Raw genomic sequence first — 27,540 nt, 5'->3', positions numbered from 1 at the left:
AAAGTGCAAATAGAAGACAAAAATCAAATTTTCGAGGTGGATTCGGGTGCGAGCCACACGTTAATATCGAAATATCAATTTAAAAAATTAAATGTGAACAATCAAATACGAAAACCGGAAATTACATTTCGGTCATACACCGGAGAAGTGATTGTGCCTGTGGGTTAGAGCTGGCAAACCATCGATATTCCCAACATTAGATATTTTCGATATAATGTTTTAAAATATCGATTGCTATCGATATTATCGTTAAGTTGTCATCGCCATTAATTTGGAGATGAAAATGGAGGAAATGTCAATGATTTTCTTGAAATTATGCAAAAGTAGTTCACAGAAATGTAAAGGAGAATAAACAACTGCTTTTATTTTGTAAAAAATGTAAAAAATAAATTTTATTTTACCGAAAAATGTGTACGTGTGACTACGGACTTACTTTCTTACACAAACATAACCGAAAAGCAGCGAAATTTCTATTTATTTCAATGGATTTCTGGTTAGGATTTTTTATTCCGATAATATCGATAGGCAAAACTATCTATCGATATTGAATTTTTAAATAACAATCGATATTATCGATAGTGCCATCGATTTTCTGCCAGCTCTACTGTGGGTGTTGTGGACGTGCGAGTGATATACAAAAACAAAACATCAATCGAACAAATGTACAGTTTGTCAAGTAATTGTTTTCGAACCAAGAAAACTAACATTTTTCTGTATTAATTAATGAAAAATTACTGATAATTGTGATAAAAATGCCGGGTTTTTTGCAAAAAATAGTTGTTCGACTTATTCAAGACAAGATAGGACGAACAAATAAAAAATTAACCCACGTAGTCCAACAAAAAGTAACGAAAACCAATAACTACATATAATGCAAGTTGTCAAATAAATGTTTTCGAAATGTAGTGAAGTTCCGAAATATCCCATATTTTTGGTAAATTCTTGAAAATCATGACATTTTATGAATGTTATTCTTAAAAAGGGTTAACTACTAACAAGTATCAACAATATTAGGCATAGAATATCTCTACTAGGAGGGTTACCATATGGACCAAGGGAGTACCAGGTCATATTATATGTAAACAGGGTCCTATAGGTCTTAAACCGGGAATATCTGAAAACTAAGGCGTTTTATAAGTTTTTTAGTTCACGAGAATGGACTGCCATCAAATACAATACATATTACAAACAGCATAATTAGATCAGAAGGGTTGCCAGATCGACTAAAAAGGTACCAGGTTATATAAACAGTGAACGAGGCCACCTGGGCCCCGAAACAGGGCACCGAAGTTTGTTTTTTTTACTTAAAATTAATTAAGAGATAATGGCATTTCACTAAACAATCGGAAATATCGCAGTAGGAGACCAATATTGCTTAGAAATGTATGGGGTAAAGGTTTCGACAATTTTCAGAAATGCATACTTCGACCTATTGGACGTAATTCGCGTATTCCGCAGTACTACTGTAGTACATTTTTAAGGGGAAAATTATGTTGATGGGTAAATAATGCTTCAGTGTTAGCATGGAAGCAAAAAAACTTAGAGAATTCCTCTGAACTCGCTATAAACAGTTGAAATCGGAGGTCTATTAAAAATCAGCATAGACTGACTATATCTTATATATGCATTTCTAAGCGATTTTTGTAATTTTATGTTGTATTTTGGTTTATGTTGGAGAATTCCCTTATCCCTTAATTCAATTTGAGTTAAATAAACTAATTTTAAGCCCTGGTTATGGATCTATGTGGCCTCGTTTACTGTTTATATAACCTGTTACCTTTTAGTAGATCTGGCAACCCCCCTGATCTAATTATTCTGTAGGTAATATTTATTGTATTTGATGGCAGTCCATCCTTTTGAACTAAAAAAAATCATAAAATGCCTTAGTTTTCAGATATTCCCGGTTTAAGACCTATAGAACCATGTTTACATGTAATATGACCTGGTACTCCCTTGGTCCATATGGCAACCCTCCTAGTAGGAATATTCTATGCCTAATATTGTTGATACTTGTTAGTAGTTAACCCTTCTTAAGAATAACATTCATAAAATGTCATGATTTTCAAGAATTTACCAAAAATATGGGTTATTTTGAAACCTCCATTAAATTTCGAAAACATTTATTTGACAGCTTGAATTATAAGTAGTTATGGACTTTCGTTATTTTTTGTTGGACTACGTGGGTCAATTTTTTATTTATACATCCTATCTTGTCTTTAATAAGTCTACCAACTATTTTTTGCAAAAAACGCGACATTTTTATCCCAATTATCAGTCATTTTTCATAAATTAATACAGAAAAATGTTAGTTTTCTTGGTTCGAAAACAATTACTTGACAAACTGTATATTGTAGATTCAAAAGCTGTGTCTGGTTACCCTACAATTTGTAACAATTTGTACCAATTGTTGCTGGAAGTCGTCTGTTAACACAAAAAACCAGCAAAAGAGAGCGATTCGAGAGAGACATTTTGACAGTTCTTTCACTGAGAGCTTGCAAATTCTTGCTGGACAAATTTCTTCTAGCAAGCACTTGCAAGCTCTTCTTCTTCCTGAAAACAATCAATCAGCCGTTTTTAGTTTTTTGTTGATTTATGTTTGTGAACATTAAAAACAATTTTATTGTGGAAATAACATAGTCTAATTGTATTGTTTTATGGAGAACAAATTTGTAAAGTGGAAAAATACTTTTTTGTTTCATTTTATTTTTTATTTTTAATAAAATACAACGTGTTTGCTTCCTTTGTTGGCGGACAAATTGTTCTGTTTTGGCAAGTCAGCTGATTGCTTGCTGGTTTTTGCTGGGAAGGTGTCTGATTACTTTTTACAATTTTCTAGCAAAAGAGAATAAAAACCCCTTACTCTCTGAGAAAGTTCTTGCTGGACAATTCTTGCTGGGAAAGTAACCAGACAGACTAAAAAAGTTCCACAGTGCTAGGTCGTACGTGGATACGACACCTGAATATAAATTTCTCTGGCATCGATTTGGACCGTAATACGTGCACAAATTAAGCCTGGGAGAAAGAGTGCGAATTCCTGGGAAAAAAAATCACACACACACAATCAATGCAACAATTCAAAATGATCAATTCCCCAAAATCAACATCATCAACATTTTTCTTTTCTGCCATCAAAATCATATCCAGTTTTCAATAAAGTGCCGTGTCATCACTACAGTCAACAGTCCCTCTCTGCTGCACCTGATGTATAAGAAGTTCAAGCCTAAGGAAACAACCTACTGCTCTCCTGACGGACCAAGTCCTTATTTAAGCCTGGGAGACTGTAGTGTATTTCATTATTACATTTCATACACATGGCAACTCTGTTTCTATGTTATAAATTCTCTCTTTAATCAAAGTATCTTTTGTACTAATTAGTATTCGTTACATTTTGGTAACTGCCATTTTGCCTACTAGTTATGATTAGCTTGTTCACTTCGATTTCAACCATCAAACAGATCAAACCGTTCGACTCCATTGTTAATCTTTTATATCTTTGTTGTTACTTATTTATTAAATAAAGCATTATTATTTAAACATTAATCAACGCGTGCTTACTTTCAATTTAAATACACAACACCTTGGTTCCTGTTTCATCTAAAGTGAACACTTACCTTTTCTCGGTGATGTATGTGAGATTTACCTTTAACAATCATTAAAGGTAGAGAACTTCCCACACCACATTTTCACCTGTAAGGAAGATAAACAAGATAGGCGTAAAGTTCGACTTGGCCGAACTTTTTATACCCCTTTATATGGAACAATTAGGTAGTATTTAGGTTGTATCAATCCAACGGCAGCAGGTACTCTCGTACCGGATTGACCCGGGACCACACAACAGCAGTGTTCCGGCAGCGGCTGCCACCTCAGTGTACATATATTTGTTTCGTTTTTTGAATATGTTGGCAGCAGCATATTCCGGAATGCCTGCTCCGGATTCTTTTGGTCCGTACCGCGACGGAGGAAAACCAATATATTTGTGCTCGGTTGGTCAAATTCGCATCTTCACCCATATCCAACCTTCAATAAGATGTAAAAGATGTCAGGAATGGGTGCATGTAAGGGGTTGCTCTGGACTTGTCCACGTGAGGGACTACGACAGGGACTATGTTGCTGCATGCTGCGTGAACACAGCTCCCAGTGAGTCGTGGTAGTCGGATTATGAAACTCCCCCGCAGTCACCCTAACAGCAACCGCACACGCAGAATTTAACACCAGCCGTTGTTCCAATCCCAGAAAAATGCACCCTGTTTGCAATTTAGTTGCAATTGACCCCGAGGTAAGATCGAGGAAATAGTGGACTTCATGAGTCTAAAGAATATTATTGGTGGTGGGCGGTACAGGAAACCACGCTCAACAACAACTGCAGTTTACAGCGTTGTGATGGTTACAACGTGCTAAGGAAAGATCGCACCAGATGTGGAGGTGGGGATTAGCTTTCTGTTCAATACAGACTTGTCTCGCTTGAGCCTGACTCTAATGACCCGTACATGGAATGTATGGGGGTAGCATTCAGGTGTGGAACTGCCGAGATAGAGTTGCTGAACATATACATTCCGCCGAGAAATAGTTGTATCTCAGATTACAAGCTTCATAATCGTCTGGTCTTGGGGGACTTTAATGCGCATCATGAGATGTGGCATTCGGCCCTCGGAAACGACCAGAGGTGTACAGCGCTGGCTGCTCGGTCAATGAGGACGCTCCTACCAGAATTAGAGGAGAGTGTCACAGTTCGCCAGACATAATCATCGCCAGGTCTGACAAATGACGTTACCTGGCAACCCGTCATTTCCCTTGGATAATACCATCTCCCAATAATTGTCTCCATAAGCAGCTCATAAGAAAGCTGATTGGTCAGGTTTCAGAGAGTTCACCAATCACCGCTTCAAAGAACTACCCAATCCTTCTGATGTTCGGGTAGCAGAAAGGACGTTCCGAAACATCATCACTGCCACAGCCGCTTGCCATATACCTGCCGGTCGAATAACCGAAATAAGACCACAGTTTACAATGGATGATGTTGCGAATGTCATCAGGTACGCTAAATCATCCAAAGCGTTGGGCCCTGATGGAATCTCCATGGTAATGCTGAATCAGCTGTATGAGCCCGGAGTGGATTATTTCACTAAAGTTTTCAACTTGTCACTAACCACCCTCATTGTTCCCGAAGTATGGAAAATGGGCAGGGTGGTTCCGCTACCGAAGCGAGTCAAGGATGCCAATAAGGATCTTACGGGCCGATTTCGCTTTTGTCGCCCGTAGCAAAGGCCCTTGAGGCCTTAGTCCTCCACACCCTCTGAAATAGCTATCCAGTTGTCGATCACCAGCATGGATTCCGTAAGCAGCACAGCACGACAATAGATCTCAACTAGAGAACGCCTTGTGATAGAACACTGATGGTAGCGTTTGACTTATCAAAAGTCTTTGATACTGTCAGGCACTCCACGCTGAGGACATTGAGCAGACAACCCTCTAGCAAAGCTTGAAACGTTGGATAATCAATTATATGTGTGGACGCAAGTCTTACGTGGAATTTAGGAACAAGAAGTCCAAACCCCGTAGATTGAAACAGGGAGTTCCCAAGGTGGGGTGATATCTCCGGAACTGTTTAACCTCTACCTTTCCTGTATCCCGTTCCTCCAGACCGCATTGATATCGCAACGTATGTGAATTATAGCACGTTCCTGGCGTCAGTTACCTTCCCTGATGACATCTGTGAAAGACTGAACTGCTATTTAACCGATCTTACCACCTTTATATGCAGATAAAAAACAAACAAAAAAAAACTTTTTTCCACAACATCCCATACGGGTCAAGGGAGACTTCTCTCTTATATGCAGATATCCGCCATTAAATTTACGGCCGATCTTACCACCTTTATATGCAGATATCCGCCATTAAATCTACGGCCACTCTGTTCACCACATAGACGGAGCAGTTTGGAAGAGAGTTGAATGTCGTGGTCAAAGGTAGCAGAATTCCGCGCATGCAGCAGCTATCCAGGAAAAACTGAAAAAATAGTTTTCCTCAAGGTCTTCAAAATAGTGGTTTACAACTGTAATTGCATCTTCATTTGAGGTAAAACGCTTGCCAGAAAGGAATTTTTTTAGATTTGTGAACAAGTAAAAGTCACTGGGAGCTAAATCAGGAGAATAAGGTGGGTGGTCAAGCAACTCGTACTTTAATTCGTTGATTTTAGCCATTGTTAAAACACTCTTGTGCGCTGGTGCGTTGTTTTGATGAAAAATTATTTTTTTGTGTTGTAAGCCAGGACGTTTTTCTCGAATTTGTACATTTAATTGATCCAAAAGGTTGCAATAGTACTCTGAATTTATTGTTTTACCCTTTTGCAGATAGTCAATACCTCAATCAAATACCTTTGAAGTCCCAAAAAACCGTTGCCATAACCTTACCAGTCGATTGAATTGTTTTTGCCTTCTTTGGGGCACTTCCTCCAGCTTCAGTCCATTGTTTGGATTGTTCTTTTGTCTCTGGAGTATAGTGGTGGATCCATGTCTCATCAACAGTTATGAAACGACGCTTAAAATCCATTTTATTTCGCTTAAAACGATCCAAGCAAGCTTGAGAAATGTTCATTCTTATGCGTTTTTGATCGACTGTTAACAAATGCGGCACCCATCTTGCAGAAAGCTTTTTCATCTGTAGTTCTTCATGCAAAATTAAATGGACTCGATCATTTGAGATGCCCATGATATTAGCAATTTCACGCACTTTTATTCGTCGATCATTTAATACCATATCATGCACTTTGGCTACAATTTCTGTTGTTGTTGCTGTTTTTGGACGTCCACTAAGTGGTTCATCTTCAATGCTTGTACGACCACGTTTAAATTCTGCAACCCAATTTTTTTCTGTTGCATATGAAGGAGCACTTTCACCTAACACATTCACCATATCATTATGAATTTCTTGTCCCAATAAACCTTTTTTATGTAAATACTTAATGACAGCACGCATTTCTAATTTTTCCATTGTAAAAAAAATTGCGGATGGGTCTTTTTTGAACACCTGTTCCTATATGAAGGAGTTGCCAGATCGAAACAAAATTTAACATGTGTTCATAACAGAGATGGAAGTTTCGAAAACACTTAACTTTTTTCTGTTTATAACGCGCTTTTTGTGCTAGGCTAAGAACTTTCCGAACTGCCCTCGTAAATCCAAAAGGCACAATTCGATAAAAAAAAAAACTATTTTAAAGTGATAAGTTCAGTGGAATTATTTGTTGATCATTAAGAAAATGTACAGGACATGACATCTATTAGAAGAAATTTGAAGGACAAGTCGAATCCATTGGAATTGCCATCTGTGCTGTAAGTTGAAGCTCATGTTGGAAAGATCTGTATAATCAGTAAATTATTTCAGGTTTAAGGCGTATTTTCGATTACCAAAGGATGTCGTAGTTTGCATTGTGGAAACGTTAAAGGATGACTTCAAAGTAAAAAAGAAGACAAAAAAAGCATTTTTATTTAGAAACGAAATTGCCTGGTGTAGTCGGCTGTATGATGGAAACCAGGTGCACATTGGATTTGCACTCAATTTAGCAATTAATATTTCAAACTGTTGTTATTTTCACCATATTTTTGATACACAAAAATAATTAATCATGCAAATAATCAACAATTGTTTAGTAAATGTTTTTTCCTTTAAATTTTACTTTTTGTTTCTTCGAAAATATTCACTGCAACTGAAAATAACTGGTAGCTGAAAAATAGCCGGTTCGTCAACTGAGATTCGCAACTTCAGTCGAAGGTTGCCATACCTAAAGTAATTTTGACAACTCGCAACTCCACTCAGCGATAATTGCTATCGATAATCGACCCATTAAACTTGTCAGAATGCCGCCTGAGAACAGCAACAGGGTGCTTCCTTATGTCTTTAGTGGGCCATCTACATGAGGAGGTAAAGAATCTTCCAGTACAGCAGTACTTGCACGGATGTTATCCTGAGAGCCATTCCAATCACCATCTATCTGGTGGGTTGGCCCGGCACAATAAGATACATCAAAGAGGATATCCACTTTCTACACTCTAAATTATTTTTGTTGAAAATCACAATGATAATGATAGGCAACGGGATGCCGCACAAATGTGCGTAATTTTCAACGTATTTGTTGTTGTAAGGTTTTTAGTCAGAATGTGCTTAAAATTGCACACATTTGAGTTGCGATTCTAAACAACAATTCTTTGTGATTTTACACAAGAATTTGTTATGATTTTACATACTTTTGCTTGTAAATGCAATAGGAATTAAACAAATTTGTGCGTAATTTATTAGTTTATCCAATGAAAATGCTTTTTTGTTGGAAGGAGAGCGAAAAGTATTTTATTTTTATAAAAAATTAACATATTTCATTGCGAATGTGAATCCAAGAGAAAAAAAAATTATTAGTTTAGTAATTAGAAAAAATATTAGTATTATAAGAATAAAATTAATTAGAATATTAAGTTAATTCATTTCATAAAGTTTTTTTATCAGAGTTATTATACGTTTCATGTTATTTATATTCTTCTTTTTGCCTATAACTTGCAAGGGATAAAATTTTAAAAGATATCGCATGAAAAATTCGCATGTTTGGGAGATATCTTTTGGATATTCAATATTAAATATATAATAATAATAACACAGTATCTGCAAGATTAAAGTAATTATGTCACAGTTTGGTTCTATGCTTGTCATTTCCCCTTCTAACCAAATGTATGCAATAGATTCTCCGTTACTATCTTCCTCTGCAGGTGATGTATCTGCAATTGTTAAAATTAAATATTTCCACTGTCTTTTACACATATATATTAGCAACTTACAAATTATGGAAGCCCATGGAGTGGCCGTTACATTTTCCCTCTTAACCTCATCTATTGTGGTGCCGAACTAAAACGAATAAAATAAAAGGAAGGTCATTAGTTACATGTTATAGTTTACAAATGCATAATTTAAAATATTACCTTATATTTTTTAAAAAGCATTGTGTCTTTCTCATGAAAATAGTCACATATTGCTTTTACAATACCGCCAACATCTTCATTCTCAACACTGAAAATCCGAATAAACTTTCTTTGAGATGCTTCAAAATTAGATGTGACTTTCATCACTTGATCCAGCTGTGTTTTGAATGTTTAAAAATGTGTGTGTAGGCATTGTCATTATCCCGTTGTTTGTGGATATTGCGATATTATTATTAGACTGATCAATGTTTTCTACTGAAGATGTAAAAACGCTGTTGGGACTCCAGTTTTCTTCAGAGTTTAAAATGATTCTTCTTCTTTATTTGCAAATCCGTTATCCGGATATAAGCGATCATACAATATTATTATAAATGTGTTATGCTATTTTATTTTATATTATACAGGCATAAACAGCTCTCTATTTTTTGCCGCCGAAATCATGCTTCTTTCATCATGGCAGCCTGTCCAATCTTGTATGTTTTTCAGGCAGTTCAATTCTCTCCTGCCTCTTCCTCTTTTTCCTTCTATATTGCCCTTTATGATGGTTTGCAGGAGTTTATACTTTTCATTTCGCATCAGATGTCCCAAATATGCAATTTTCCGAGCTTTGGCATGTCGCAGCAATTGTCTATCTAAACCCATTCTGCGTAAAACGTCCTGGTTTGTTACATGATCAGTCCATGGTATCTTTAAAATCCTTCGGTAGACCCATATCTCGAAGGATTCAAGTTTTTTCTCATCTGCAATTTTGATGGTCCATGTCTCAACTGCGTAAAGTAGTACGGACCAGATATAGCATTTCACGAATCTGACTTTTGTTGAGAGGCTTCCCAGCAAAATTTGAAGGAAGGGGTTCCATGCGATGACGTGATTTCATGGCATCTTTTGCATTGGTTCAAACGAAGCCGTGAAAGATCCGATCTCTTCATTAGCATTTGAACCAATGCAAAGAAAGTCGTGAAAGATCCGATCTTTTCATTAGGATTTGAACCAATGCAAAGGAAGTCGTGAAAGATCCGATCTTTTAATCAGCATTTGTACCCATTCCATCGATCCAATAGAGATGATGTTTGTGTTTTTATTTACACACCTGTTTATTTTCATTTTGGTATGTTCCAGTACTGCAAAAATCTACTAATTTTTACTTTTTTTTCCGATAACATAAAGGAAAAATTGTTATCGTAGTAAAAATAAGTAGATTCTTGCAGTTTCTGGAACAGACAAAAGTTGTTAGAACTGTCGTCGTGATGTTGTCTTACATTTCCTGCATATCAAACAACTAAAACTTCTAAACAATTGGTATTATATGAAGTCCCAACCATCGAGCTAAAAATAGAATCGGACTGCACACATTGCTATTTTAAAAGTTCCCTTGTCTGTTCTAAATCTGACATAGAATGAAATCAATCAAATGTCGCTTCTTGGAATTTGAAAAAAAGTCCGAAACGAAAAGGAACAAGAATCTGAAAATAAAGAAGAAACTACTTTTGGAAAGAAACAATTAAAAATAAATTAATTAAGCATAAATGGTATTTTCTATAAAAAGTCTCTCCTCCCCGTTCGTTACATTTTGTTCTTAGAGATCCCTAAAGCAAGCCGGGTTGTAGATCCCTACATATTTCCGTCACTAAACAAAAGAGTATAAATTATCAAAATGTTGTTATAAAATAACAAAATTATAAAATAAAAGTAATTTACGAAATAAAAATACTTAAAGGAGTGCATTTGGAGTCCATGATGAAATCTGAACTGGTGATGGGAAGATAATTGAAAAAACCTTTTGTAAGATGAAAGAATATCAGTTGCGGAGAACGGAGGAAGTAATCTTTTGCGATGCAGCGGTGGTGATTACATTGCAATTTTGGATGTAAACTTTTGAAAAACTAAACTGATAAATTAATTGTAGCTATTTCATGAATTCGTTTGAATTAATAAAGAGTTTTGTTTTTCATGAAAACCATATTTCAATACAGCATTTCCATTTTCCAAACAAGACATGAAAATTTCATGCCAAGGGGTTGGTGAAAATGACATGCCAAAGCATTGGTTAAAATGACATGTCAAAGCATGGGTGAAAATGACGTGTCAAAGCATTGGTGAAAATGACATGTCAAATCATTGGTGGAAATGACATGCCAAAGCATTGGTGGAAATGACATGTCAACGCATTGGTTAAGATGACATGCTTAGGATCCAGAAAAGAACGTCATCTTTTGGGGTCCACGCTCATATAAAATTCATCCATGAAGATGCTAAAAAGATGACATGCTAGATCACTTGCACCCATGATTGAATGTCATCTTTGGCATCGAACATTTTGCTGGGTTATATCGTGATTTGTAAAGACTGTTTTGTATTTGAAAAATGCATCTCTGGCCATCTCTATACGACGTTTGATTTCCTTGGAAGAGTCCCATTTTTCATTTAACAATACTCCAAGCTATGTGAAATTAGTGACTCGCTCAATATTTTTATTATTAATTTTTAGTGTGGTGTGATAATGGTCATTTTTCTTACTCACAACCATGTATTTTGTTTTTTTAATGTTTATTTTTAGGCCATTTGCTTCGCTCACCCTTGTAAGTTTATCTACGAGCCTTTGTAAACCAGGTAGACTGCTAGCTACTATTACGGTATCATCTGCATATCGTATATTATTTATTGTTCCATGTATTTGTATACCTATTCTTTCATTTTCCACGGCTTCATTAAATATTTTTTGGGAATAGATGTTGAAAAGCATAGGAGACAATATGCACCCCTGTCTTACTCCTTTTGATATAATAATTTCGTCCGTAGTTTCGCCATTTATCTCAATCCGTGCAGTTTGACTCCAGTATAAGTTTTTAATGCATCTTATTTCCTTCTGCCCAACTCCAATATCTTTCAATATATCTATTAGCTTGTCGTGTTGAACTGTGTCAAAAGCCTTTTCATAATCTATGAAGCAAAGGAAAACATCTTTCTGGACATCTCTGCACTTCTGCACCAGTATCTGCATGGAGAGTAAAGCCTCTCTCGTCCCCATGCCCTCTTTGAATCCAAATTGTGGTTCTCCCATAGCCTTTTCACATATGGGGTATATTCTTTTGTGTATTATTCATAGAAAAATTTTTAGGATGTGGCACATGAGGCTAATCAGTCTGTACTCACTGCAATTCCTTGCATGCATCTTCTTCGGTATTGCTATAAAGGTCGATAATAACCAGTCATGTGGGTACTGGCCTGTATCATATACATTATTAAAGAGTTTTACTAATATTTGTATATTGCGTCCATCTATTAGCTTCAACACTTCGGAAGGTATTTGATCAGGTCCTGTTGATTTTTTGTCCTTCAGCGTTATAATTGCATGCTCCACTTCAGACTCAGTTATCGGATTTCCAGCAATATTGATATTAACATTTTCGTTGTTGGATCGGCTTTCATCTGTAAACAATTCTTCAATATATTTTTTCCAATGGCTCTTTATTTGTTCTGTTTCAAAAATTGGCTGGTTGTTGTTATCAATAAGCGTTGTGGGGATATTTTTCCTATAAATTCCGGCCGCTTCTTTCAATTTTTTGTGAAGATTAAAATCATCGTGCACATTCTGTAGGTGTTCAATTTCTTGGCACTTTCTATTTAACAGTGTGTTTTTGGCAGCACGAGTTGCTATTCGAATTTCTTTGTTGATTTCCCAATACTTCTCGTAATCAATGTTTTTAAATTTACTGCGTTCTGCTCGAAGCTCTAAAATTTCATTGGTCATCCATTCCTCATTATTTTTTCTATTGCAGTTTCCAAGGGAGTTTTCAGTAATTTTACATATTGTGTGTTGATGCTATCCTTCACCTCGTTTTTAATCATTGGATCATTGAGTTTCTCACAATTAATTCTTACCCTAGTCTTCTTTTTTCGTATTGTTGCTAGTTTTATTCGGATATTTAACATCAGAAGGTTATGGTCCGATGGCACGTCTGCTCCTGGGTAAGTTGAACATTTGGTCACGCAGCTCCTATATCTTTTATTTATCATAATGTAGTCAATTTGGTTACGCACTATATTATTTCTGTTATCCTGTGGTGATTTCCACGTATAAAGCCTTCTGGGGTGTAATTGAAATAGTGTGTTAGTGATTGTAGTTCCATGCTCTTGACAGAATTGTATTAATCTGTCACCCCTTTCATTTCTTTCGCCGAGACCAAAACTTCCTGTAATACCGCATACTTCTTCGCTTCCTACTTTGGCATTGAAGTCGCCTTGAATTATTGTAATTTCATGTGATTTCGTCATTTTTAGCAATTCATTGATTTCGTCATAGAATTTTTCGACCTCGTCTGTGTTTCCATCACATGTGGGTGCGTATACTTGAATAATGTTTAAGTTAAGCGGATTTCCTTTTATTTTTATCATCATTGACCTATCGGACATCGGAACAAATCCAGCAACACATCCAGCAACATTTTTGCTAACGATGATACCTACACCTCTTCTGTGTGTCCCTTCCATATTTCCTGAGGAGTATATCGACGCATTTTGGGATTTAAATGTGTGACATTCCGTCCACCATGTTTCACTAACGCCTAATATATCTATGTTAAGTCTGTTCATTTCATTGATAGTATTGTTAAGTTTTCCAGACTCATACAAGCTTCGGACATTCCATGTTCCAATGTTCAGTGTTTTCTTGTTTTTACCTCCGGGGATTCTTAGCACCCTCGATTGGCCGGAGACTGAGGGCCGTGTGTTTTGTTGGTTGTTCATATTGTATGATTTTCATGGGAGAGTTACTTCAGTGGTTTCCCGTAGCCTTCTGAAGGGTTTATAGTTTTTCATCTAATTTTCAGCCGCTCCAATGGAGTACAGACGCTGTTTGCTGCCGCCGAATCTCGATCAGACGCTGCCTTTTCCTTTTATTTTTGGTTCGCCCCACATATTTTATTTTTGTGGTACCCGTCATATCTGATGAGCTTTCCCCTATCCACCACCTGGGGAGGCGTCCGATGGGAGAAAAAAAGAAAAAAAAAAAAACTCCGCACGGATTGAAAATGATTAAAACTAGCTTATCTTCCAATATACATTGCAGAGTTTCATTGTCATCTATCTCAGTACCATCGCTTTCGATAACAAGCCTGTTTCCACTAATAGAGTAATCTTTTGCTGAAATGGTAATATAATTATTTTATTGATTTGTAGGAAAGATTAGAAAACCCTAATACCTTTTTGTATGATGAGGTCAATAGAAGCTTCGCACATGAATGCTTCTTTCTTTGTTCGACTTGCATTCCAAATCTTGCATAAAAATTTCGACATTTTGTGGTTGTTTTACAAGAATATTATTCTAACAGTATCTTAAATCTATTTATTAAACAATAAAACTTATGTATATATTAGATATCTCCAAAAGTTGCAAATGGTGCATAATAATATTTATGATCAGTTTTGAAAATATTTATAGGTTGAGGCAAGATAAATTGATTTCTCTTGACAGTAGAAAATTCTTTTGCACGTATTTTTTCAAATGATTCATACAAATTATTAATGCTATTGTACCACATTTTGTGTATTTCTCCATAACACATAAAATCTGTGTAATCTTTATTTATAAAAATTGTCTTAATAAGTAGGATATCGATGTTACATTGGGTATCTACAGAACATAATATAACATCATTTTCCTTATATATTGTTCCAAGGAAAGTAATTTTTTTCGTTACATATATATAATCATCTGGGATATGTATATTAAACATTTCATTATTTAAATCCTTTACATCTTTGCATATAATATTAAGTGCTAAACGATCACCATGAAGGCTTGCTTGAAAACATTGATGTTTTTTTGACATTGTTAAAGTTATATATTTAAAATTTCTACAAGATCTTGCAATGTTTTTAAAATATTGGTGCTTGTGCTCAAAATGCAGCGTCGAAAGGTTCTTAAGAGGGCCAAATTGTTTTATAAAGTCTGGATAATGTTGTAAAAAATGATGCATAGGTCTTAGGTTCTTATTCGGGAAACATTCTTGCCTAAAAACAAAGTACATGCTAATAAAATGGTTCAATAGTTCTACTTCAGTTTCTGATATTCTTTGTGCGCAAATTAAACGACACATATTTATCATAGAGGAGAGAAGAAGATACACTGGATCTTCAAAATTTTTAACAACTGACATTAATACATGCGGCATTAAAAACAACATATGCCTAATTTCGTCAGTCTTTCCTGGAAGTTTTTTCATTTTTACGTTGATTTTTGGAAACGATAAGCGAAGACAAAATTTCTTTTGAATAGATTGTAAAAAAGCATTTATATAGTCAAACGAAAAATCGTAAGTAGCACTCAACGACTTTAAAATTTCCAATAAGTCGAACGGAACTATTCCCTCAAACAAGTCGTGTGCAATGCAAGGTGGCAAACCTGGGTTACGAACATGAAAATATTTAAGGCTATTTAAGCAAGAATTTCGTAGTACACCTTTATTGAAGTCTTGTGACAAAATAAGATCGTTGTAATTACTAACATTTCGAAGAGTACTTACACTAACATCTTTTTCAGATAAGGATTTTCGTTCAAAAAAACAATAACGGCAAACATATTGTGAGAAACTGAAGTTTTCAGTAAAACCTCCTATTTGATGAGATCCAAGATTATCTCCAATAAAATAAACAACAGTACCACATAACATTTTCTCAATTCCCGCTTTTCTGTCAAAAATAATTATTCCCTCTGTCTCTAACCTTTTTAAGTCACCCAATAGTGGCTGCAAAACAACATCGAACCCAAATCTTTTTATATAACTTTCTTTGCATAACAATAATAATTGTATATTTTTTATAACAGCTCTATACTTGATATCCAGGTTACCTAACATAAAATAAAAACCAATTACTTTATGTTTCTTTTTCGATGAACCTAGAGGATTGCATAGTCGATGGTCAGACTAGCACGATTTCAACATGGCGACGTCAAGTTTATAGGCGAGGGGTATGAAGTAGTGAAACCCATGTACATGGTTTTCTGTGTTTGTTGTGTTGCCTCTTCTTGTTGTTCGTTGCAAGATTTTTCTTCCATTTTCTTTCATTGCGATTTTCTCAAGCCAACGCTAACAACGAAACAAGCATAAAAAGATTTAACAAAAACATTTTATTAATGAAATAGACAAGATTTAGCTATTACTATTAATTTAATTATTAATGTTAATTATTTTGTGTTGTTGTTTAGTTTATTTATATATGTTTGCTTTGTTTTTTGGTATGAGAAACACAACAAATGCGAAGAGTAAAATAAAGGGACACGAAAAAATCTTAAATTTCACGTTAACGTGTGTGGACACTAACGAAACTTGAAAAGAAACTTTAACGAAATTGGTTTCAAGAAACCTTGCTAGTCTGACCATCGACATACTTCGAAAGCGTCTTGAAATATAAGAAGTTCAATTCGCTTTTCACCTGTATGAAAGAAAGTTTGGTTTTTATAAACAAGACCATCGTTATAATCTAAATATGCATTAGTTGTTGTTTTCTTTTCCTAGAAAAGATTTCAAAGAATGTTTGGTCACTAAATAATGTTGTTAGCGTTTCTAATAATGGCACATAGTGATAAATACATTCCTGGTGACAGTTATCAACACCCCAAAAAATCTTTTGGGGCAACAAAACTGGTTTTTCCAGAAAAGTAGTTATGGATTTTTTGCTTTGAAGATATGTTTTGTAAATCTCCTAAAACACTGGAATCGGTTAAAAAACATACAATTTCGTTTTCCTTATCAGTTATCTCACAATTGCCAATTATTTCCTTTACTTTTTCAACATTTAAATCAATATGCTTCTTAAACAAGGCTATCAATTCAGTAACTAAACATTTTAGACAGTCTTCTGTTACATTAAATTTGCATTTTAGTTTTGTCAAAATGTTCGTTATAGTATTTTGTTCTACATTTTCTGCAATTTCTGTAGTTTTCGTATTTACTTCAACGTTTTGGATAGTGTCCACTGTTCTCGACATGAAAAGACATGTCTCATCGTTATCATACGATTGTGACGAGTCTGTCTGCTTCCGAGCTGAGTTGTTTTCTTTTTGCTCAATAAACGCGTGCTTTCTAAAGAAATGTGATCGAAATGTAGATTGAGACACAAAGTTTTTTCGGCATGGACACAGGGGACAATTTATCTTTTTACGGTGTGACAAATGCTTTAAGGCGTGTAAGTATACATATAAACTTGCAATTGGAACCAACATATTTACATGTACTAACTAAACAAGTATATCTCCCTTCTAATTTCATACTTTTAATCTTCTTTTCAATTTTATGAACACGTTTAAAATGAGATTTATAAGAATTGTGATTTTGGTATTCTCTATTGCATTTTGGGAACAAACACTGAAATACACTGTTCTTTTCTTTTTTATGTGTACACAAATGCAAATTATATCCATCAATATTTTCAAGCACTTTCTTACATATATTGCAAACATACATTTTTGTTTTTTATTTTATTTAACAAAGTAAAATATTTCACAAACAAATAGAATGCCGTCTACGCAATGCAAAGAACCACAAACAACTGAGCGTCAGCACGTGATTTTTTCTCTTTGTTGTTCTGTTTGTTGAATTTCAAACTTTTGTTGTTGTAAAATTGATAAATTACTACACTTTACATGGCATGGCTTTCCCAATACAAAAGTTCACCGGGCATGACTTTCCCAATACAAAAGTTCACCAGAGATGACTTTCCCAATACAAAAGTTCACCGGAGATGACTTTCCCAATACAAAAGTTCACCGGGCATGACTTTCCCAATACAAAAGTTCACCGGGCATGACTTTCCCAATACAAAAGTTCACCGGAGATGACTTTCCCAATACAAAAGTTCACCGGGCATGACTTTCCCAATACAATGGGAAAAGTCACACTTTACTTTGTTTACTTTTACGCACATTTTAACTTAATTGCAGTTTTTGCACTATTTTATGCTTAAACCCACCCTTATTTTTTATTTTTCTTCAAATTACACGATTTTTTGGTGATTATTACACACCTCTTAAAAATTCAACAAAAAATCACAATGATTAACATTGTAATTTTTGGAAAAAAATTTAGAGTGTAGAGGAAGAGGTCCAACCATACAGGAGAAACCCCCTAGATCAACAGGCACATCAAGTAGATTTAAATATCATTGACACAGACACAGTTGCTAAGGCATAACATCTGCCCAGCATGGATTCTTATTCTATGAAAATTTTAAATGAAAAATATTTCCTTTATAATTTTTTCATTTGACAGTTTTTTCCTTTATATTAGCTGTGTTCCTTTACTTACCTGAGGTTACCATTTTTGCCATTTGTTACCATTTTTAACCTGCAAAGCGTTCCTTAACCCCGAAAAGTGGCAAAACTGGAAGCAATTTTTAAGAGAGTGAGAGTGGGGAGAGAGCGAAAATGGCTTTCTCTTCTACCACAGGCTACCAGCAAAATTTCTGCAGGTAAAAAATGGCAGAACTGATTTTTCGACTTTTGTTTGACGAAAACAAAAGAAAAGGTCGAACGCTGATAAAACTAAATTAAAAACTGTGAAATAAAAGACGAAAATTGATTTTTTTATGTTTCTTTTCGACATTGCTGCCAGACCTACCATTTTTTCGTTCCTTTACTTTTCTGGTAAAAATGTTCATGAGAGAGCAATTCTGAGCAATTTTGACACTTTTCTCTTTTACCACCCTTACCATTAAAAAAGTAAAGGAACAAAGCTATTTTCATTTCTCATTTTCATAGAAACAGAATTGAGCCCCTGAACTGCTTTTTGTTGTAGTTGTTGGCTGATGCATCTACCTGATAATTGTGTCATGGTTTTGACCATGGCACAATTACCAAGGTAGTGGTATCACACCAGCTGTTCGAATATGAAGTGTCAAATCCCTTTATAAGAAAATTATTTTTGTTGTAATTTCCCCATAAAGAAATTTTTGAAATAACATATTACAAATATGTCGATGCCACTACCTAGTCGATACGCCTTGGTCAAAACCTAACTTATACTATAGCTTCGTTCCAGTACTCTTTTAATGGTAAAATGTCAAAAGAGAAAACTGTCAAATATGAGTTCAACGCACACATTTTTCCAAAATGTGCGGGAACGGAAAAATGACAGAAACGTCAAAAAATCTGGAACAAATGTCAAAGTCGGCGTGTCAGCGAATCGGAAACATGTTGCACATTTTTGCTCGCTCAAATTTGTCGTGTAAAAAGTTTCTAAAGAGAAAGCCATTCAGCGCCATTTTTGTTCAAAGAGAAGTGAACATTTTGCAACTTTTTTGGTGTACGGGAACGTATTTCGCAGAAAAATGTTCAAAATGTGTTAAATGTGTAAAAACTTTTTAGTTCTGGAACGAAGCTTTTGTTTACATTTACGAAATCCACTCGATTTCAACTGTCAATTCCATTGCTCAAACGTCAAATGAAATCCAATCGATTTCAGATGAGTTTTCATTTGACGTATACACAAAGGAATTGACAGATGAAATCGAGTGGATTTCGTAAATGTAAACATAGTATTAGGCTTCGCCCTACCACCACAAATATTGACATCAAAATTTGATAGTGTATGTCCCACTTTACACCAAAAACAGTTGTCAAAATTCATAATTGTGAATAAAATCACATCCATTCACAGTAATAGCTGGTTTATACTTATGCTCCGAAATCCACTGGATTTCACGAAATCTAGAAATACACCCCGTTGTTTTCACTTATTTGTTGTTGATTTCAAACATATCACAAACCAGCAAAAAAAATTGGAAGTTGTGCAATTGGAGTTATGATTTCACAACATCTTTCGATGTAGTCCAATGCTTAATTTACATTCGGCGTCGTTTCGTGATTTCGAAGGCGTTTCGTGATTTCGCGCGGAATCAAGCAAAATTTATCATGATTTCGCATACAAAAATGAAATCATCTCATTTCGTGATTTCAGCGAAATCAACATCGAAATCACAGTACACATGATATACAACCCTGTTTTTGCCTAAAAAAGTACCAAAAGTTGCAACACTTTTCACGTATCACAATAAACAAGGTAGATGGTCAATTGCTGCAACAAAAAATTTTAGTATCAAAATTTGTAAACAATGTGAAAAAATTTTAATATTTTAATACTTTCTTACAATGCTATTTTTTGATTAAAAAAAGAGCGAATTGTCAAAAATTGCATCCCAATACAAATTTCTAAAAAATACGGGAGCGGAAAAATAACGGAAATTGCAAAAACTCCAGCATAAATGTAAAAATCCACCTATCAGTTATCATATTAGATGCCAAAGAACATGCTTGCTGCTAGTTTCTACTAGGCCAAAATTGTATAGCAGAAAACATTAGAAGAGGTTGTTACTCGTTTAAAGAGAAGTGCAAGTCTTGCTAGATTTCGGAGTACGGGAACGCATTTTTAGCACTAAACGGGAAAACTACTGCAAGTACTAATATTGCGCAGGTTCTGAGCACAACTTTTATCTATCAAAATTTATTATTATGATGTCTCAATGATAAAGTAATTTTTTCTATTTTTTCATTTGTTAGTACTATACACAATTAATACGATATATAGATAATTTTACGATAATTTTCAAAAAAAAGTAAAGTTCTATATTGTCGTATATTTTTAATGATTAATTCAATTTGCAACAACTTGTTTTGAAAATTCATGCTCGATCAGCTGCGCATATGCATCTACCTTTATCATTGTGATATGTTTGAAATCAACAAAAAAATAAGTGTAAACACCGGGGTATATTTCAGGATTTCGTGAAATCCAGTGGATTTTGGAGCCCAAGTGTAAACTTGGCACAACAGAGTTATGAAAAATGCACTCCGTTCGATACATTTACTAAGCAGTTTCTTTAGAGATCCCTACATAACAAAAACAGTTGGTTGATCCCTACCCGTCGATGCGGACATGATTTCTTCAAAAGAGAAACAAGTGTGAATATATGTACATATTTCGAAGAATTTGTTTGTTTGTGAAAGAATACAAAATAAAGTTGCGAACATTTTTGTGAAAGCTGAACTAGTGATGGGAAGACAACATAAAAAACCTTTAGGATGACGAAGCAAAATCAGTTGCGCTTAGATTAAATGGAGAACGGAGGAAGTACACTCAATTGTGATTGAATTTAAGGGAAACTTTTTTTAATTTGTGTTTATATAATAAAGTTCTTTGTATTCTTGTTTTACACAAATAATAAATGCATTTTATTTATTTTGGGATATTTCGCAATAGCTTGCATTTTTACTGCATCTTTGGATTGATTAAAAACACAATCCAAAGAGAGCATTTAAATTCAATCCAAAAGACTACATAAAAAGTTGTGATTTGGATCGAAAACGGAGTGCATCCTAGCTGTGTGCTGTGGAAGCAAAATGAAGAGCATCCTAGCTGCGCGCTCTCTTGTAAAATTCATAAGTGAATTCATAGGAAAAGATGTACTCCAACGCGAATGCAAACTTTTTGCTGGGAATAATCAAGGTAGATGCATATGTGCAGCTGATCGAATATGAATTTTCAAAACAAGTTTTGGCAAATTTAATTTGTCATTATAATATACTCCGCAGACAAGCCTAAAAGGCTTCGTGGGTTAATGAATGAAATGTAACATATAATTAATATTCGAAAATAAAGAAAAACAAGTAAGAACGGCGTTAAGTTCGTCCGGGCCGAACTTGTTATACCCTCCACCACAAGTTGTATTGAAGTAAAATGGAATAATTAGTTTCCTTTCGTGTATGAAGAAGACTTAATACTAAATTTCAGCAATTACTGTAAAACAATGTGAGGCACCATTCTATGGGGCTACTTCAAAACTTCGAGCTATACCGACAAATTTCTGACGGAAAGTTTTTAGGCTCAAGGAAGACTAAATACCAAATTTCCTATATTTCGGTAAGAGAATGTGGCTAAAACGTAAAAAATTCCGAAAATCAAGAAGTACGCTTCTATGGGAATATAGGAAGACTTGGACCTATACTGATAATACTCTTCTGAAATATGTTATAACTTTTGGAAGACGAAATAACGAATTTCAGCCATTTCGGTTGGATATTGACGTCACAATCTTCAGTATTACGAAAATCGGGAGGTACCGTTCTATGGGGGCTATATCGAAACGTGGACCTATACCGACGAATTTCAGTCAGAAATGGACATATTTCTGGCGAACAGAAGACTAAATACCAAATTTCAGCCATTTTTTGGTAGAATATTGAAGACACAACCCTCAAAATACGAAAAATCGGGAGGTACCTTTCCATCGGGGCTATATGAAGGCGTGGACCTATACCGACAAATTTAAAGGGGAAGCTTGAGTACCCCCAACGAAGTCTAAATACCAAATTTCAGCCATTTCGGTGGAATATTGAGGCCACAACGTTCAAGATACCGAAAATCGGGAGGTACCATTCTATGGGGGCTATATGAAGGCATGGACCGATGCCGACAAAGTTCTGGGGGAAAGTTTTATACCACCAACGTAGACTAAGTACTAATTTTCAGCCATTTCGGTGTGATAATGAAGCTAAAACCTTCAAAATATCGAAAATCGGGAGGTACCGTTCTATGGGGGCTATATGAAGGTGTGGACCGATACCGACAAAATTCTAGGGGAAAGTTTTATACCCCTAAAGAAGACTACGTACCAAATTTCAGCCATTTTGGTAGGATAATGAAGCTAAAACCTTCAAAATACCGAAAATCGGGAGGTACCGTTCTATGGGGGCTATATGAAGGTGTGGACCGATACCGACAAAATTCTGGGGGAAAGTTTTATACCACCAAAGAAGACTACGTACCAAATTTCAGCCATTTTGGTAGGATAATGAAGCTAAAACCTTAAAAATACCGAAAATCGGGAGGTACCGTTCTATGGGGGCTATATGGTGTGGACCGATACCGAAAAAATTCTGGGGGAAAGTTTTATACCCCTAAAGAAGACTACGTACCAAATTTCAGCCATTTTGGTAGGATACTGAAGCTAAAACCTTAAAAATACCGAAAATCGGGAGGTACCGTTCTATGGGGGCTATGTCAAAACGTGGACCGATATATCCCATTTTCAATACCAACCATCCTGCAAGTAATAAAAACTTCTGTACCAAATTTCGACTCTCTATTTTTAAAATTGCGAGCTGTATCTTGATTTCAACAGACAGACAGACGGACGGACTGACGGACGGACGGACAGACGGACATGGTCAAATCGACATAGAATTTTATGCTGATCAATAATATATATACTTTATAGGGTCTCCGACGAATATTTCGATGTGTTACAAACGGAATGACAAATTTAATTATACCCTCCATATGGTGGAGGGTATAATGACTAAGAGTTAAAAAAAAAATTAAAAATATACGTCAATAGAGAAATTTATTGCTCTATTTCGAAATTCATCGTAAAATTGTGTACATGTACATTGGTCTGTTCCAGTACTGCAAGAATCTACAAAATGTTACTATTGGTCTGTTCCAGAAATGCAAAAATCTACTAATTTTCACTATTTTTTCCGATAACATAAAGGAAAAAATGTTATCGTAGTAAAAAATAGTAGCTTCTTGCAGGTTTTGGAACAGAGCATATTTTAATTAATAACATAAAGGAAAATTGTTATCGTAGTAAAATTTTGTAGTTTCTTGCAGGTTCTGGAACTAGTACTACGTGTATTATTTTTGTTCCGTTTTGAGTACGTAATAAAATAGCACTTCTCTTTAAAAAAAATTGAGCAGAACAAATTTTCTGCTTTAGAATTTCGGCCGAGTAGAAACTAGCAGCTGGTCATCTGTAGTGCGATTCTCTAACTCATTTTTTGAGTTACCGACAATTGTCTGTAAAATTAAAATTCTTACCCCCATTATTATAAGTCTTCTTTTGTTATAGTTTGGATTTTCCGAACAGATTTATAGCGTTCCGGTTAACTTTAAGTTAAAAGTGATGAACATATTTCAAAGAGGACCTTCTTGACATTAACTTTTAATTTGAAAATTTTGTTTTTAATGGCGACAAATTGGTTTATTTTGCGATTTAATATCCATCCAATAGTAAAAGAAAGCATGTAATAATGGCCCTTAGTGTAATAATAGTTGACCTTTGGACTTATATTTCTTGGAGTTTTTTGTTTGGCTTTCAGGTCAGAAATTAAAAAACAGTAGATTTTTGTTTTTTATTTTATTTATTTTCCAATATTTCGATCATCGTCGATGATCATAATCAGGGATTTTCTTTAAATTTTAAAAGAAAAACAAATAACATTTTGTTATATAAAAGTATAAACAAAAACATGTTTTTAATAATTACATTTTATATTTTTCTTTTTGCAACTTGCCACTACACGTTCTCACTAGATCGCAACAGATTTCCAACTAACGAAAGTTTTTGTGTTTTTCAATAATGTTCCTGTATATCTGGGCACAGTGTTCTGTGTCCATTTTGTAGTTCATTCGGTTTTCCACTGGTACATTTATTATGTGGAGCATTTCGAGCATGTATCTCCGCTTGCCATTCGTTTCTTGGGTTAATACCTCGACATCCTTGAAATTCGGTGTATGTCCAGTTTCTGCACAATGTGCTGCAAAGGCTGTTTTTTGTTCCAACGTCTTATTTTTAGTCTTTTGGTCCGATTTATGGCCACTTAATCTCGTTTTTAATTTATTTTTCGTTGTGCCAACATATACTTTTTGGCATGCGCTCGACGAGTCACCATTGCATTTTACTCTGTACACAACATTAGCTTTTTCTTCAACAGGCGTTTTAGTCTTTGTTCGACTAAACAAGTTATTATTCGTATTGTTGCTCCTTAACGCCAATTGGTATCGTTCTTTGTCATAAAGATTTGAGCATGAAAATCGTTCGGAAAAACCGGGTATGTATGTAAATCTTTTGAATATCTTTTCTTCTTTCTGTTCATTGTTATTAATGTTATTCGATGTTACATGTTTAATCAGTTGATTGATCGTTTTGTTGGGAAAATCGTTCATTTTGAATCGTTCATTTTTGGTACCAAAAGCCAACATCATCAGGCCGACTAATCAATTACCATTCCAAACATCATAGGAGAGTTAAAATAAATACAGCAACAAATTTTATACGGCGGGTCTTAAATATCAGTGACCAAGTATTTCATTCCAAAAACAAAACCAGGATAAAACAAATCCTCAAAATGAACGATTTTCCCAACAAAACGATCAATCAACTGATTAAACATGTAACATCGAATAACATTAATAACAATGAACAGAAAGAAGAAAAGATATTCAAAAGATTTACATACATACCCGGTTTTTCCGAACGATTTTCATGCTCAAATCTTTATGACAAAGAACGATACCAATTGGCGTTAAGGAGCAACAATACGAATAATAACTTGTTTAGTCGAACAAAGACTAAAACGCCTGTTGAAGAAAAAGCTAATGTTGTGTACAGAGTAAAATGCAATGGTGACTCGTCGAGCGCATGCCAAAAAGTATATGTTGGCACAACGAAAAATAAATTAAAAACGAGATTAAGTGGCCATAAATCGGACCAAAAGACTAAAAATAAGACGTTGGAACAAAAAAACAGCCCTTGCAGCACATTGTGCAGAAACTGGACATACACCGAATTTCAAGGATGTCGAGGTATTAACCCAAGAAACGAATGGCAAGCGGAGATACATGCTCGAAATGCTCCACATAATAAATGTACCAGTGGAAAACCGAATGAACTACAAAATGGACACAGAACACTGTGCCCAGATATACAGGAACATTATTGAAAAACACAAAAACTTTCGTTAGTTGGAAATCTGTTGCGATCTAGTGAGAACGTGTAGTGGCAAGTTGCAAAAAGAAAAATATAAAATGTAATTATTAAAAACATGTTTTTGTTTATACTTTTATATAACAAAATGTTATTTGTTTTTCTTTTAAAATTTAAAGAAAATTCCTGATGATGATCATCGACGATGATCGAAATATTGGAAAATAAATAAAATAAAAAACAAAAATCTACTGTTTTTTAATTTCTGACCTGAAAGCCAAACAAAAATCTCCAAGAAATTAAAATTCTTATAATTTCGGTAATTACCGATGTTTTTCGGTAAGTTAGCGACGAATAAATGGAGATGGACAGTGGGTAAATAGCCAATGGGGTTTTACCCAATATTTGGGTAAATACTCGAAATCGAGGTACCCTTATAAGGAACTATAAGAAAACGTGGACCTACGTTGACAATTTTTTGCAAGGATATTTTATACATATTGGGAACTCACTGTACCAAATTACAGTCAGTATGATTGTAAAATGTGGCTAATAGATGAAAAATACCTTAAATCGGGAGGTACGGCCCAGGGACTCCATTTTCAATACCTTTAATACTATTGATATAAGAAAGTTTTGAGCCAAATTACTGTTTTATTACTGTTACTGTTTTTATTAAATGTTTTAGCAAACTTTACATATTATTACCCATGCATTACAATGGTTACAGATGGCTAAACAATTTACTGGAATAGATAACAGCAATGTTAATTTCTTTTCTTTCCCATTTGTCGCCATAGAAAACATAAACGTTGTTTTACTTTTATTTGTTTTTACAGTGTTTTTTTATTTAATAAATAAACAAAAGTGAATACCGTCACATTTGAGTTTAAATTGGTTTATTGTCAACAAGGTATATTTCATATAAGGTATATGCATGAATTACAACAACTAACAAATTTAGAAAAACAACATTGTCGTTATTGAAAATTAATTGCCAAAGAAAATATTGAATAATAGGGTCGTTTCAAAAATTTTCTCAGTAAAAAAATAAATACTTTTTGAAAATCCTCTAAAATAGAACAAATTTGAATCAAAATATAAATATAAACCATTCAGATCTGTCGTAGGGCATTTTTATTACACGTTTAGGATGAAAAGAAGTATTTTATGGTAGCAAATTTCGAAGTTTCAAATTTCATGAGTAAACCCTATTACATTTTGAAAACTAAATTTACAAAAAAAGTAAGAATACAGTTGATTGTCACTTCTACCTTATATGAATATGCCTTGGTTGTCAATATTCCAATGAGTATCAGTTTTAATAATCAGTTTTAATCGTACCGACATCGGAACAAAATGACTGTTAATAGTTAAAATCAGATATCTATAACAAAGTCAATATAAGCTGCAATAATTTGGTTTATTTTATTTATTTATTTTTTAGAGACCTTTGCCTCATATCCACTTAGTTTTTGGAGTGTGTTTGGTGTTGTGTGGTGTGTGTTGTAAAAAATAAAAAAAACCAACCTGACGCTTTCCTGTGGAAATCATAGTTTACAAATTTGTTATTATTTGTTTTATTCGCCCAGTTGTTGTTCCAAATCTTCTGATTTCTCACCACACCAAACCTTCAGCACCTGTAAAATGAAAAAGATTATTTTCCTTTTCAATTTGCAAAAAAACGACTTACCTCTACCGCGAAGATTGTAGAAAAATACCCGAGAAAGTGTTGTATTTTACGTTGTTCTTCTTTTTCAGGGCTGCCAACTTATCGTAGGTTGTCTCTTTTCACTTTAAACACATGCGATAGAATGCG

General features: G+C 34.6%; 1 protein-coding gene across 1 annotated transcript; it reads right to left on the bottom strand.

Annotated features, from left to right (window-relative positions):
• Window positions 1-8,310: 8,310 nt before the first annotated feature.
• LOC141400912 (uncharacterized) lies at window positions 8,311-27,352 on the bottom strand. Its single transcript, XM_073980612.1, has 4 exons — window positions 27,252-27,352; window positions 8,961-9,048; window positions 8,820-8,886; window positions 8,311-8,759 (listed from the first exon to the last, which is right to left on the bottom strand). The coding sequence occupies exons 2-4, from the start codon at window positions 8,979-8,981 to the stop codon at window positions 8,464-8,466; spliced, it is 384 nt and encodes a 127-aa protein (XP_073836713.1). The 5' UTR covers window positions 8,982-9,048; window positions 27,252-27,352; the 3' UTR covers window positions 8,311-8,463.
• Window positions 27,353-27,540: the final 188 nt, after the last annotated feature.

The sequence above is a fragment of the Musca autumnalis genome, unplaced genomic scaffold (assembly GCF_047663935.1).
Source record: "Musca autumnalis isolate F117 unplaced genomic scaffold, ASM4766393v1 scaffold_4, whole genome shotgun sequence".
NCBI classification, from domain to species: domain Eukaryota; kingdom Metazoa; phylum Arthropoda; class Insecta; order Diptera; family Muscidae; genus Musca; species Musca autumnalis.
The sequence above is the reverse complement of the archived record's forward strand: the minus strand, read 5'-3'. Positions and strand labels throughout refer to the sequence as shown.